Source organism: Pteronotus mesoamericanus, unplaced genomic scaffold, assembly GCF_021234165.1.
Source record: "Pteronotus mesoamericanus isolate MK-2021 breed Mesoamerican mustached bat unplaced genomic scaffold, CSHL_Meso_final scaffold_174, whole genome shotgun sequence".
In the NCBI taxonomy this organism is placed as follows: Eukaryota; Metazoa; Chordata; class Mammalia; order Chiroptera; family Mormoopidae; genus Pteronotus; species Pteronotus mesoamericanus.
Genome location: NW_026555309.1, coordinates 41,420,795 through 41,433,476, shown reverse-complemented (window position 1 = coordinate 41,433,476; position 12,682 = coordinate 41,420,795). Strand labels below are relative to the sequence as shown.

Below are 12,682 nucleotides of genomic sequence, written 5' to 3'. Positions count from 1 at the left end.
GAGGGCCAAGCGTTTCCTGCCTTGACTAGACAGAGCCTGGTCCGACCTGGAGAGCTGAACGATGGGATGCAGCCCGGAACAGCGTGGAGCAGAGGGCTTGGGAGGGCGGGCGTAAGGCAAGTGCTTGCACCCAGACATTGGTCAGGAGCTGCGCCTGGGCTGCCTGGAAGGGGTGCCGCCCAGGAGAGTGGCAGCAATGAGGGCCTGGGGTGGACTGTCAATGGCAGAAGCTCCGGGATTATCACCAAGGACCAGCCAGGTCGTATATTGATCGCTCTGGCAGGGAGCAGTGTACTTGGAAGGCTCTAGCACTGTCTCCAGGAACCAGAGAATGTGCTCACAGGAGAACGCCAGTAACTGGGTGTCGGCCCCGGAGAGGGACCAACAGCCCCGGAATAACAGGGTCATTCTCACAAGGAATCTGGGCCTTGTTCTCCCCATCCCTCCTCACAGGCCCAAATTTCTAAAGTCAGGGGGAGGCTGGAGCGGCCCAGCGAGATGGGATACCTGTCCCTCCACCCACACCTGGGCTGGGCTTGAGCTGGATGAGGGGAGGGGGGTTTGGAGAGGGAGGGAAAGGCTTCGATTGGCGTGTAAGTCTGGAGTTTTGTTTAAACTGCAGACCTTTTAACCCTGGAAAGTGAGTGTCCGCTGAGATGGGACTGTGTTTGAACGTGCGTGTGGGATGTGCTCACGAGCGGGAAGGGGGTTCTGAGGGAGCAGATTTGAAGGGAGGGGTTGAAGAGCAGTTTTTTGTTCGTTTCCTAATGAGCTCAGTCTATTTCACCAACCAGCGATGTACATTTATAAGTATTTTGCCTTTGGAGGCTGATGTTATTTAGCTGATATTTCCAAAAAATTTTCTAAATACAATTATTTTTATGTTTCTTAAATCTTTTTATTTTTTTAGATAGAGAAAGGTAAAAGTAAACCAGTTAGTCACTTTCTAACAGAAACAAATTATTTTAAATGAGAATGGAACAAATTACTTCAGTTATAATCAGCTAGAATATTACAGAATATTAGATCTCCTAAATAGATTTTTTTTATACCATAAAGAACTATAGCTATATGGCAAAACATTTATTTTCAGTCATTTGCATTTTGTAGCTTATTAAACTCTCTAGTTGGACTTTATAATAAGTAAAGAATCTAAGCAGAATTTTACTCTGTGTTTTGGTTATACTATTTAAATTTCGTGTTCTAGTAATTTTGGTCCATCTCTTCAAAAAGTCCCTTATGTGAAGGTCAGCAAAATGGTCCTTTTGTCTCATCTCATTTCAGTCACAAAACAGCGAAGTCAAACATTTGAGTGTGAGTATGAGTGCTTACTATTTGCTGTGTTTGGTACTAAAGGGTGCCTGTGGATTTTTTCATTTGGTATCATTGGGCAACAGAGTGTCCATTCTAGGGCAGGTGAGAGGAGAGAGGCTATTCCCACGTTTCCTGTGGGGATGCGCTCTCTCTCTGCCAGGACACAATGTCCTAAAGGTCATGTTCTTGTCTGTCTGGACTAGGCTTGAATCTCTGGTAACTGGTACACAGAAGGTGCTCAATAAATATTTCTTGAATCCGTGTTGAACGGACACCAAACACCTCATAATCTGCCCATCCAATGCCACGTAGAGACATCATTTAATTTGTTGACAGTCCACGAAGCATGAGTAAAAGAGAAAACCCCGTACTCTTACCCTATAAAGCTATGGACTCAAGTTATCCATGAGGAATAGAGTTCATACCATGGACCATGGAGGACCTCACATGGGTCACTCAGGAATTTTGGCGCTAGAGAACCTGGAAATCATATGACCTACTTTTCCCATTGGAAAGATGCTCTGGGAGCAGTGTGGAGGGTAGGATTGAGGGGTGCGATACCAGAGAGGGGGTGACCGCTAAGGCTCCACAGCCCCTTACTTTTTCTGGATGTCAGAGCCCCCTGCAAAATATTGTAAAACACAACTTCCTGGGCCTCACCCAAATCTACTGAGCTAGACTCTCTTGTGGGAGCCCCAGAATCCGTACGTGTTATAAAGCTCCGCAGTGAGCCCGGAGCTTGAGCCCTTGAGTCGGATTCCTGCAACGTGCCTCCGGGTGCCGGAGGAGGAGGGCGCGCGCCGCGCTGTGGCAGCTGTCCCTGCAACGTGGCTCGGGTAAGCCCCGGCCCAGACGCGTCTGGCCGGGGTAGGAAGATAACACGGGGAAAACGTGTAAGGTATTTAGGGGCTGCACTAAGGACGAAGCTCACGCGTCCATCTTATGTGCGCGGCACCTTTTGGTTCTTTCCCAGCCCGACTTCTGCAGAGAGCAAAGACCCGCTGCAGGCTCCAGGAACACAGGAAAGGGACCAAAACCCAAAGAAGTTAGATGACAGTGAAGATGACCTGGAATTCTGGAATAAACCCTCCTTGTTTACTCCTGAGTCTAGATTGGAAACTCTTAGACATATCGAAAAACAACGAAAAGACCAAGAAAAATTAAGGTATTCCATTTTTTCCTATCATTGAGAGTCAACGAACACTCTTTTAGGGACTATGTTTTTATGGTTGCGCATTATTTTACTTACGATCTGTGTTCAGCCTTTGTTAGCCATCATATGTACGCTTTGGATTTTTTTTTTTTATGTTCAGCTTTTTGTTGAACTGTATCCACTAACATTTATTAATGTCAAATAACCTTCTTTAGAATGTCATGAATTAATGGCACTTTAGGTAGGGTTTTGTTTGTATGTCTTTAGTTTTGTAACCACTTTAAATGTGTTGAGTAACAGTAGGGCCTGGGTTAGAGATACAGGTTATCAAGGGACCGAGAAAAAGGCCACTTTGTGCAATGAATGAGTTCCTTTTAATTTGCAGAATCAATAATTAGAAATTAGTTCCATTAGGCGTTATATTTTTCCCTAATACAATTCTCTTGGACATTTAATGGTATGCTTTCACTTTCAAATTATTTTGATATAATTCGTTAGCAGCTAGAATGCTTAAGCTATTATTTTCAGAGTTGCTTTTTAAAAGATAGGCTCTGCATCATTCCATTTCATGTTGCTGCTTAAGTCTACTGCGTATAATGTATCACTTATGGGAACACTTAAAATTCATGAGCTCAGGAGTGTGATCAATTATCTCTGAAATACTGTGCAAAACCAAAAGGGTAACAAAGCAATTAGCAATCTCTGCTGCTTTCATAACATTTTCTTCATTAACTAGATAGACAGGGAAGTGCAGCAATGAGAATCGGATTTTGTCTAAAATACTTGTTTATAAAATTTGGTGATTTACACACTGATAAGCCACTCAGTGCTTTGGGAAGAATATTGAGTAATGTCAGAGGATGGGGATTCACATTGTGACCCTGCTACTCACTCTGTGTGACGTGGGCCCGTACCTAACTTTTCCTCGTCGGTTTCCTCACCGGTTAAGCAGGGGCTAGTGCACCTGCCTTACCTCCCCCACCCGCTCCCGTATCGTCAAGACAATCAGAGGGGCCACTAAACGTGAAAGTGCTTTGCAGCCTCAAGAACTCTTTGGAATGGAAATTCTACATGCTTACTTAATAAGTACTGTATTTCTGATGTATATGCATCCACATATATAATACAATATATAAAAATTACATGATTTTGAGCCTGAGAGCAGGGGAAATTTTCCTTTCCCTGACAGCCCAGGAGAAGTGTGGCGGCCTTGAATGAAAGCCCGGTGGTCTGTCCAGTGTGCCGCATTCCGCCCAGACCGGGGTTCCTGGGATGTCGGCGCTTTCTGGGTGCCCCTCAATCATCCCAGCTCACGGGGAGCGAAGTGGTGCGTGGGAATATCAATGTATTGGACCTAAGGGCCCAGCCGAAGAGGCAGAAAAGTTTGAATAAATTTATATCTTAAAATAAAGTTAACTGACATAAAATCAATACTAAAAGGCAATAGAGAATACAGTCAATCGTACCATAATAACTGTGTATGGTGCCAGGTGTGGACTGGAAATTGTGGGGGGAACCCTTTGTAAAATGCGTGGTGGTCTTACCGCTATACTGTACACTCGAATCTAATATAAAATACCATTGACTATAAACCACAGTTGAAAATAAAATGAAAAGCCCTAATTAATTCAAAATGAAAATAGAAATCCAAGGCAAAGAATTGCCTACAGTTTTGTTATCTAAACAAATTTGTCCCTCTTATCTTCTAGATATATGCCTGTTTTAGTTTTTATATATTTTTAGCAATGCTTTCAGTACCTAGAACTCACATTGCACATTTTTTCATGCTACCCGTGAACCCTTTCCTCTTTGTTCCATGTTTTTGCCTCCTGTCCTTACCCTGTAAACATGCTGAGTGTCTCGGACTCCGGTGGATCCCAGCAGAACTTTCTCTGCCCTCCACAACCGTATGCATTATTTCTGCAAACGTGGGATCCGGGGTCTTGTTTAAAAAATAAAAATGGACTTCTACTTTATACATCTGTTCTCACCAACTACATGATATTAACAGTTTCCTATCGCTTGTTAGATCAGTAGGCAAAGAGCGAGCGCATTTTTAATCGCTGCAAAACACCCCATGGCAGGACGTGACCACGACCGACCGAATCGCCTCTCCACTGGCGGGCATTCGGCCCATGTCCCGGTTTTGCCACTACAGGCAGTACGGGATTAGATGTCCTTTTACACAGGGTCCTTGTGGGCTTTCATTTCTATAAAATAGAGTCTACTTGGCATTTTAACAACTGTAATTTTAACTAAAGCAGAAGCTGCGTACACAAGTGGAGGACTGACAGTGATCTGGGTAAGTCATGCATAAAATAGACTTATTTAAATATTAATGGGTATTTCGTGAAACGAGCTTGCCCCCCCTCCATTAATTTATCTGGCAAATTGTCTCGGTCACATTTTTACTTTACAGACATAGATACAGCCACGCAGACAGCTGGCTTGATTGTCCATTTCCAGCATAGAATAGACTTCGTAACAGTAAATTGTTGACATATTCACACAGATGTGATTCATGTTTTCTACACTGTTCCTCAAAAAATATCAATTACTTTCATACTCTTTTTGTTTGTTTTCCCCTCCGCCCCTTGTTCCCACCTACCCCCCAATCTTCAGTGAAAAGAAGAAGAAAGTGAAAGCACCCAGGACTTTGATCACGGAAGACGGGAGGGCCCTGAACGTAAACGAACCCAAGTACGTGAGGCCACGGAGGCTGCAGGCAGCTGCGTCTGTGGGGTTGGTCACTACAACCGCAGGTTTGCCTGCGGAGAATGTGTCTGACCCCCTGACCTCCCTCACAAGCTCCATGACTAGCAGGCAGGGCATTTGTGCACATCCAAGAGCAAAACGTCCATTATGTTTTCAAGTGCATAATGTCATACTTTATTTTCTTGGCACCCGGAAAATGATATTGACATACAGAAATCCTCATTATTCCTATATCCCCTGAAACTTTGGACCATCTATGATTGCATGGCTGAAAATTGCCAGTGCATTATTTTTGTGTGTATTAATTTTTAAAACTCTGCCATGAACAGGCTGGCTGAGAATATTGACACATCTCCCTTCCATCTATTTTACGCCCTGGAACACATCCTCAAAGCATTCGTGAGCTAAGGGGAAAAAAAATGGATACAAATATCTCCATGCAGTTAATGGGAGAAAAACAAATATATAATTTGGGAATTCTCAAGTATAATAGTATATGATTTACCCTACCTGGCTATTTTAAAATTCAAAACTAGAAAGCCAGCTATAAAGGCATTTTGTTGCCAAAATACAGACCAAAAAGCCTATGGTCTAACTCTCGTTCACTTCATTTTGTTACTCAAAACCTGTTTACTTTCATCTTTGGATGGCTAGCCATTACCACGATAAAGGTACCGTCCTGAGTGACTGCCAGGCATTATTCATTCTTCCTTATGGCAATCCCTTGGGACAAGTTGTGTTTCTTTTTCATAGATTGAAAACCTGAGACTGAGAGAGGTGCAGAGACTTGCCCCAGATCACATGGCTGACAGATGTGTGCCTGACTTGCTCGTGCCAGCCCACCTCTAGTGATGTCCACAATCAAGGTCATAGTGTCCCCTATCCCCCACCCCCGACACACATACCTTCTTTATCCAGCAGGCGCGAATGAAGCACAAGACAAGGTGCTGCGCACTGGCGATACAGCAGTGAATATGACAGGTTTCTTCCTTCATGGAGGTTAAAAATCTACTGTTACAGGGCTTAGGAGGCCCCCAAAGCTTTCTGTACCCCTGGTGAAACCACCATTTCTCCCAGCGCACTCACCACTTTACCTGCCCCTAAAATGAATTCTATTTAGGGGGATTCTGTGAACCCCCGATTACCTGTCACCTCTACCACCTTCTTCTGTCACTCTGTAGTTATCCTTTTCAACTCTCCTGAGTCATCTGTTATCTTACAGAATCTTATTCCCACGTGACTCTCTACACCTAATCCAATTCATTCTCTTTCCCCTCCCAGATTCCTCATCCATCATGCCTTCTTTTGTCAACAAAATCTGGACAATTACAATAGCTTCTTAAGTAGTCTCTGTGGTTCCTCTCTTGGCCTCCTATAATCCCTACTACTCAGTTGAATAAAGAAGGAGGAAGGGAGAGAAGGACACACACCAACTCTCTTTAGGAAAATTCCTGGAAATTGCCATATAATACTTTCCTTCACAGAACTAAATCACATAACCTCATCTAGCTGCAAGGGAGGCTGGAAAATGTAGTCTTTATTCTGCAGAGCCATGTTCCTAGTTATAATCAGGGGTCCTATTCCTAGTGAGGAAAGGGGGCAGATAGTGGGGAATGAGAGCAATCTCTGCCATAGAAAACCTCTCTGAAATTACCTTTCAAGTGTTATATGTAGGGAGAGCTTATGTTGGCTGTCTGGAAAATTGGAGAGCAGCAATCAAGGTGAGGGTTCCAGCATGTAAAAAAAAGCTCCTGAGATGAGATAAAAAATGCATAGGTCATTTGAGCCACTGAAGTCCCGCACAGCTGGACTATTGGAATCAAGGACAGTGACTGGCACAAGCAGACAGCCTGCTGAAAGCCAGATCTGTGGCTAATACTGCATTTCCCCAAACCATTCAACTTCTATTCTTCATATTGTTGGGTTATATATTTTACAGAATAATGTGGTAAGTGAAGTGCTCAAAATTAAATTGACCCAGTAATTCTGAAATAGTAATTCTGAACAGTGTGGACATTACACCTAAAACTCAGCCTCAGGGCAGGGCTGTAAGATTTAGGGCTTCAAAAATCCCGCCTCTGCAGGCTCCTGTGGCCTCTTGCACAGCTACAACAGCTTCTCCGAGCCTCTGTCTCTTCATCCATAAGGTGCAGGTCATCAACAATGGGCAGTGTTTCAGCCCATTTCCCAAGGCAATGGAAAGGTCAATGATGAACGGAGAAGAGAAAAGATGGCAAAGAAAGAAAAGAGGCTGTTTAAAACTTAAGGAATAGAATGTTGGACAAGGGGAGACAAATACAGTATTTAGTTCTCCATGATGTTTGCAGTGCTTTAGTGCAACTAGCAACTCCAATAAAATGGAAAATAAAACATTAGCCACCAGATGTCTCTATCTCTGCACCAATGCTATTTTTTTTGTATGTAATTTACCTTAAGATTCTCACATTTAACAGTGTAAACAAATGATTCATGAATATGTTACAGATTTCTGTTGAAATACTTAAATTAACATAGACATGCAATTAGTCAGCCACCAAAATGTTTCTCATTGAGAATTATTATATAATTATTATGAAATTTACTTTTGATAATGGGACGAGGCTGTCTATACGTATTGCTAAAGACATCATCTTTTTTTGTTTTTCCCAAATGGATTATTCTTTAGACTTGACTTCTCTTTGAAAGATGATGAAAAACGTAACCAGATCATCCTGGACCTGGCTGTGTATAGGTAAAGACATTTTATTATGCATTTGTTTAATGACATTTCTGTCTGTTCTCATTCTCAGTGGCAACCTCTTGAGCTGTGAAGCATTTTGAAAGGAAACTTGGTCTGATATAAAACAGGACCTACTCCTCCCCCAGCACTTCTTTCTACTCCCCTCCCCCAACGCTGTGCTTTTTGATTTCTACCTGACAAGCTGTAAATTTACTTGTATTTTAAAAAATTTTGGCCACGGCAAGAACTTTGTTTTGCTTGTTTGTTCCTCCCTCCTTATATCTCCAGCCCGTAAAACAGTGCCTGGCACCTGGTAGGAACTCAGTAAGTACAGGGATGGGTGGATGGGTGGATGGATGGATGGATGGAATAATATTGATGATAGGAGTCAATGAGCATTTATATGCATGAATTATAAGGAAGGTTTTTCTCTTTTTAAAGGTTGCTTTATGTGCTCTATTTTATTTAATCCCTCATTACCCAGTTAAGTAGGAGGGATTATTATCCTGGAATTATCCAGGAGGGGGTACATTTTCAGAGAGTGAGTCTTGTCAAAGTAAACACAGTAATTAGAGAAGCCAGAACGTGAACACCCAGGCCCAGTTCCAACTTTGTCTTTTTTTTTTAACTGCAGCAAAACACATAAATTAAAATTTACCATCTGAACCATTTCAAATGTGTAACTCAATGAAATTTAATACATTTACAATGTTGTGCAACCACTACTACTATCCGCTTCCAGGAAATTTTCATCACGCCGGAAGGAAGCCCTGAACCCATTAAGCAGTCGCTCCTCGCTTCCCTTTTCCCTGGTGACCCCTAATCTCCCTTCTATCTCCATAGGTTTGTGCATTCCAGGTATTTCATATACATTGAACTACACGTGACCTTGTGTCTGGCTCCTTTCATTTAGTGTAATGCCTTTCGCGTTTGTTTATGTCGTAGCGTCTGTCAGATTTCCTCCCTTTCCATGGCTGACTAATATTTCACGGGGTGGGTATGCCACATTCAGCCACCCACTCACCAATTGACAGGCATTTGGGCCTTTGGGCTTCCACCCTTGGCCGTTGGGAAGAGCGGCCAGCTCTTAGTGTGCTCCCTTCCTCTGCACGCCGGCTGCCTCTGCCTCATGCCTGCCAATTCTTTGGCCGCCTCCCCACCTCCCCCGCACCCCCGCTGCCCAGTCACCGGACCTGCCTTGAAAGGGCTCCCTGTCCCTTGTTCCTCCAGCTCCCCAGGCTGCCCTCTCACTTGCTTTTCCAGTTAAACAATCTCTGTTACCTCTTTTTCTGGCCTTTCCATTTTTAGGCCTTATTCCTGGAGTTTAATGAATGTGCAGTCTTTTCTCTTTTTAGGTCGGTTGGCTGCTTTACCTTCAGCCTTGAAAGGGAAACTTTCCTCCTCCCCGTGCATGTACATTTTCAAAGAGCAGGGATATGTCTCCTGTCTGGGTGGAAAATCCTTCCACTCCCCTGATGCTGTCTAAACTAATTGGACGAAAACCCCTTGTTATCTTCATTGGCACGTGGCTGTGCGTGTGAAGTTTATTCATTCATTCATGTATGCTTCCTGCCTTTATTCAACCAATACCTATAGAATACCTACTATGTGCCATGCACTGGGCAGCTGAACCTGGCCGGTTCTAAATATAGTTCCTGCTCTCCTGTAGCTTGTGGCCCAGTAAGGCAGACAGACAGTCAGCAGGCAGGCAAACAATATGTCATCACAAAGGGAGGAGAGCGCCCTGTGGGAGAGGGACAGAGACCAGGGACAGGGAAGAATGGTGTGTGTAGCTTGGTGGCTGGGGTCCTAGTCAGGGAAAGTCAGCCCTGTGAGCACTGGAAAGATAAGGATGAGAAGCAGTGAGGTCCATGCAGGACTGGCTGGAGGTGGTTTTTCGGCAGAGAAAAGCAGCGCACGCAAAGACCTTGTAGGTAGGGACAGGTGAACACCTTAGAGGCCCTACGCATGAAAAAGAATATGCCATCCATTCCTGTGGTAGATATTACACATGACATTGGAGGAGACCTTGAGTCTACTCTTTATTATTATACATTTTTAAAAGACTTTATTTATTTATTTTAAGAGGGGAAGGGAGGGAAAAAGAGAGGGAAAGAACTGTCGATGTGAGAGAGAAACATCGATTGGTTGCTTCTCGCACATACCCTAACTGGGAACCGAACCTCCAACCCAGGCACGTACCCTGATCAGGAACTGAACCAGCAACCCTTCACTTTGTGGGATGACGCCCAACCCACTGAGCCATACCAGTGAGGGCTATTATCGTAATTTTTATTTGAAAAAATGGAATGATGCTTTATAAACACTAACTATGAACTAGGCACCGTGCATGTGTCTCCATAGCAATCTTAGGGAATAGGCACTATTCATATGCTCATTTCACAGATGAGGAAACTGAGGCTTAGAGAGGTAAAGGAACATGGTCCAAAGTAACAGCAGGAAGGCATGGAGTCCTCTGTCACAGGACTGTGTGACCGAGGCCCATGCCTGTAACCCCAGCGTCACCTACCTGCTGGGATGTTTCTGATTTGTGAATCATCACTGCGTTTTCTAATGTTCACAGTCAGTATTTTAAAATGTATAAAAATAGTTCTTTGGCTAAAGGAGGGAGGAGAGCTCTACATGTTTCCTTTGATCAGAAAGTGGAGGAGAGTAATTGCCACCTGATCGTGGGGACACTGCCACAGACGGACGCTTTGCTCGCTCAGCGGGAGGTGCCCTTGCAGGGAGAAGCGAGCCAGCGTGGTGGGGGAGCGGGTATGAGGGCAGAGGCGGGACAGCCCCAGAGATGGGGAGCCGCTAGGGACGCAGGAGCTGGGGGCGCAGCCCAGCAGAGAGCAGCCAGCTGCCCCGCCGTTCAGGGTGGTCTTAGGGGCTTAACAAAATACTCCTGAAAGAGCATGGCACGTGTTTTTTGCAAACCTCTGATGTGTCAGGACCTCTGATATTTTTTGGGTGTGGGGCAGTCAATGCCAAGTGTACTGTTGGGTCTAAAAATGGAATTGCTGATATACTGACTTTCCTTTGGTCTGAGGATTTAACTCGAGGCTAATTTTTTAAGACCTGTTCAGCATGGAAATTTTAAACTCTGTGCATTTAAAATGGTTGGTCCCAGAAGCCTGAATTTGTAATTGTAAATGAATTTGCAAACTTAATGTTTTTGAAAACTCACAAGATTTAGTATGTTTAATATGTTGAATTTTCAAGGTTTATGGATACCTCTTTAATCAATGTTGATGTGCAGCCAACTTACGTGCGAGTCACGGTCAAAGGAAAGGTGAGTATCAGCCTGTGGACCCTTACAATTTCCAAAGCCAAGCCTTGGACTAAGCAAGGCTGCCTGGACATAGTGAAATAGAAAAGCAAAAACCCAATCAGAGAGCTATTTTTTAGGTACATGATTTTATGCCATAGGAACAGTATTGGGCTGGAATGGTTGCTGACCATTGTGCGGCTTGATAAAATTACTATTTTTAACCTGCTTTATGTGCTCTATTTTATTTAATCCCTCATTCAATAAAGTGTGTCTATGTCATTGGTACATTTTCCCAAGACTGTTACATATGGCATAGCCTATGCTTGAAATTATATTCAAATGATATGCCGATTTGATGTTATTGTATTGTATTTTTCCATTACCATGTAGACCCCTGGGCCCCCCTCCCCCCAATCACCTCACTGATGTCCGCGTCCACGAGTCCTTTTTCCTTTCTGCCCAATCACGCCACCCCTACCCTCTTTTAAATTTAAATTGTCAATGCTTTCATTCGTAGTAATTGTAATTTCGTCATTTTTGAAATAATAGTTTTTGTTAATTCTAAGCATTCATGTGAGGTACTTGAAGACTTTGAAATGGAAATAATGTTGATGTTTTATGTCAGTAATATTTATCTACAAACCCTTTGTCAGCCACGTTAACATAAATGGACCAATGAGTGTTTCATTGTTTATGATTGATGACCGTTCTTTAGATTATTCATTAAAACAGGTAGAATAGTTCATGTATATCAAGCATAGTCCATATAGTGGTTTTTTTTCTGATAAGTCTAAGCACATTTTAGAAAACTAAATGACGCATCTTATATCTGTAATGAAAATACCTCTTAAAGTAACTTCTCTCTTGTAAGATGCACGTACTCTGTGACACTTCCTGTTCATTTTCAGCCCTTTCAGCTCGTCCTTCCGGCAGAAGTCAAACCTGACAGCAGCTTTGCTAAAAGGTCCCAGACAACAGGGCATCTGGTAGTCTGCATGCCCAAGGTAGGCAATGTCATTTGGATCAATTCCAAGTCTGGATATTTTGGTTCCTGTGGGTACTTGACCTGTCAGGGCTAATTATGACTTCTGATCAAGTTTTTTTTTGTTTTGTTTTGTTTTTGGTTGAGAAAGCCAGAAAATCTACTCACATCAGCTTAGGCAGGAGAACAAAGACCTATGAGAACAGAGAACCAAAACTAGAACGCGGCTGGGGCCTCAGGTAACTCGTCTTGCCAGGAGTTCCTGCCTCCGCAGCCCAGAGTGTGGGCACATCCATTACATGGTGATCTGTGCTTTCCTTGCCTGTAGCCGTGGGAGGGGATGTAGTCGGCCGTGGCTATCGAAGGATGGGTTGGAACTCCAAATAGTGAGCTTACCAGTTTTGTGACTTTGGGCAAATCATGAACCATTCTAGGCTTCTCTGTCCTAATGAACACTTAAGAGAGGTAACACACATAAAATTCATAGTACAGTGAGAACACTCCATAAATATTGCCAGTATT

At 43.4% G+C, this 12,682-nt stretch overlaps 1 protein-coding gene across 1 annotated transcript in view; it reads left to right on the top strand.

Moving 5' to 3' along the window:
* Positions 1-12,682, top strand: part of DNAAF11 (dynein axonemal assembly factor 11) — a 57,998-nt gene that overhangs the window by 24,786 nt on the left and 20,530 nt on the right. The window contains exons 6-10 of the mRNA XM_054590098.1: positions 2,288-2,479; positions 5,090-5,167; positions 7,848-7,913; positions 11,130-11,199; positions 12,087-12,182. Coding sequence (XP_054446073.1) covers positions 2,288-2,479; positions 5,090-5,167; positions 7,848-7,913; positions 11,130-11,199; positions 12,087-12,182 — 502 coding nt within the window. The remainder of the gene's footprint in view (positions 1-2,287; positions 2,480-5,089; positions 5,168-7,847; positions 7,914-11,129; positions 11,200-12,086; positions 12,183-12,682) is intronic.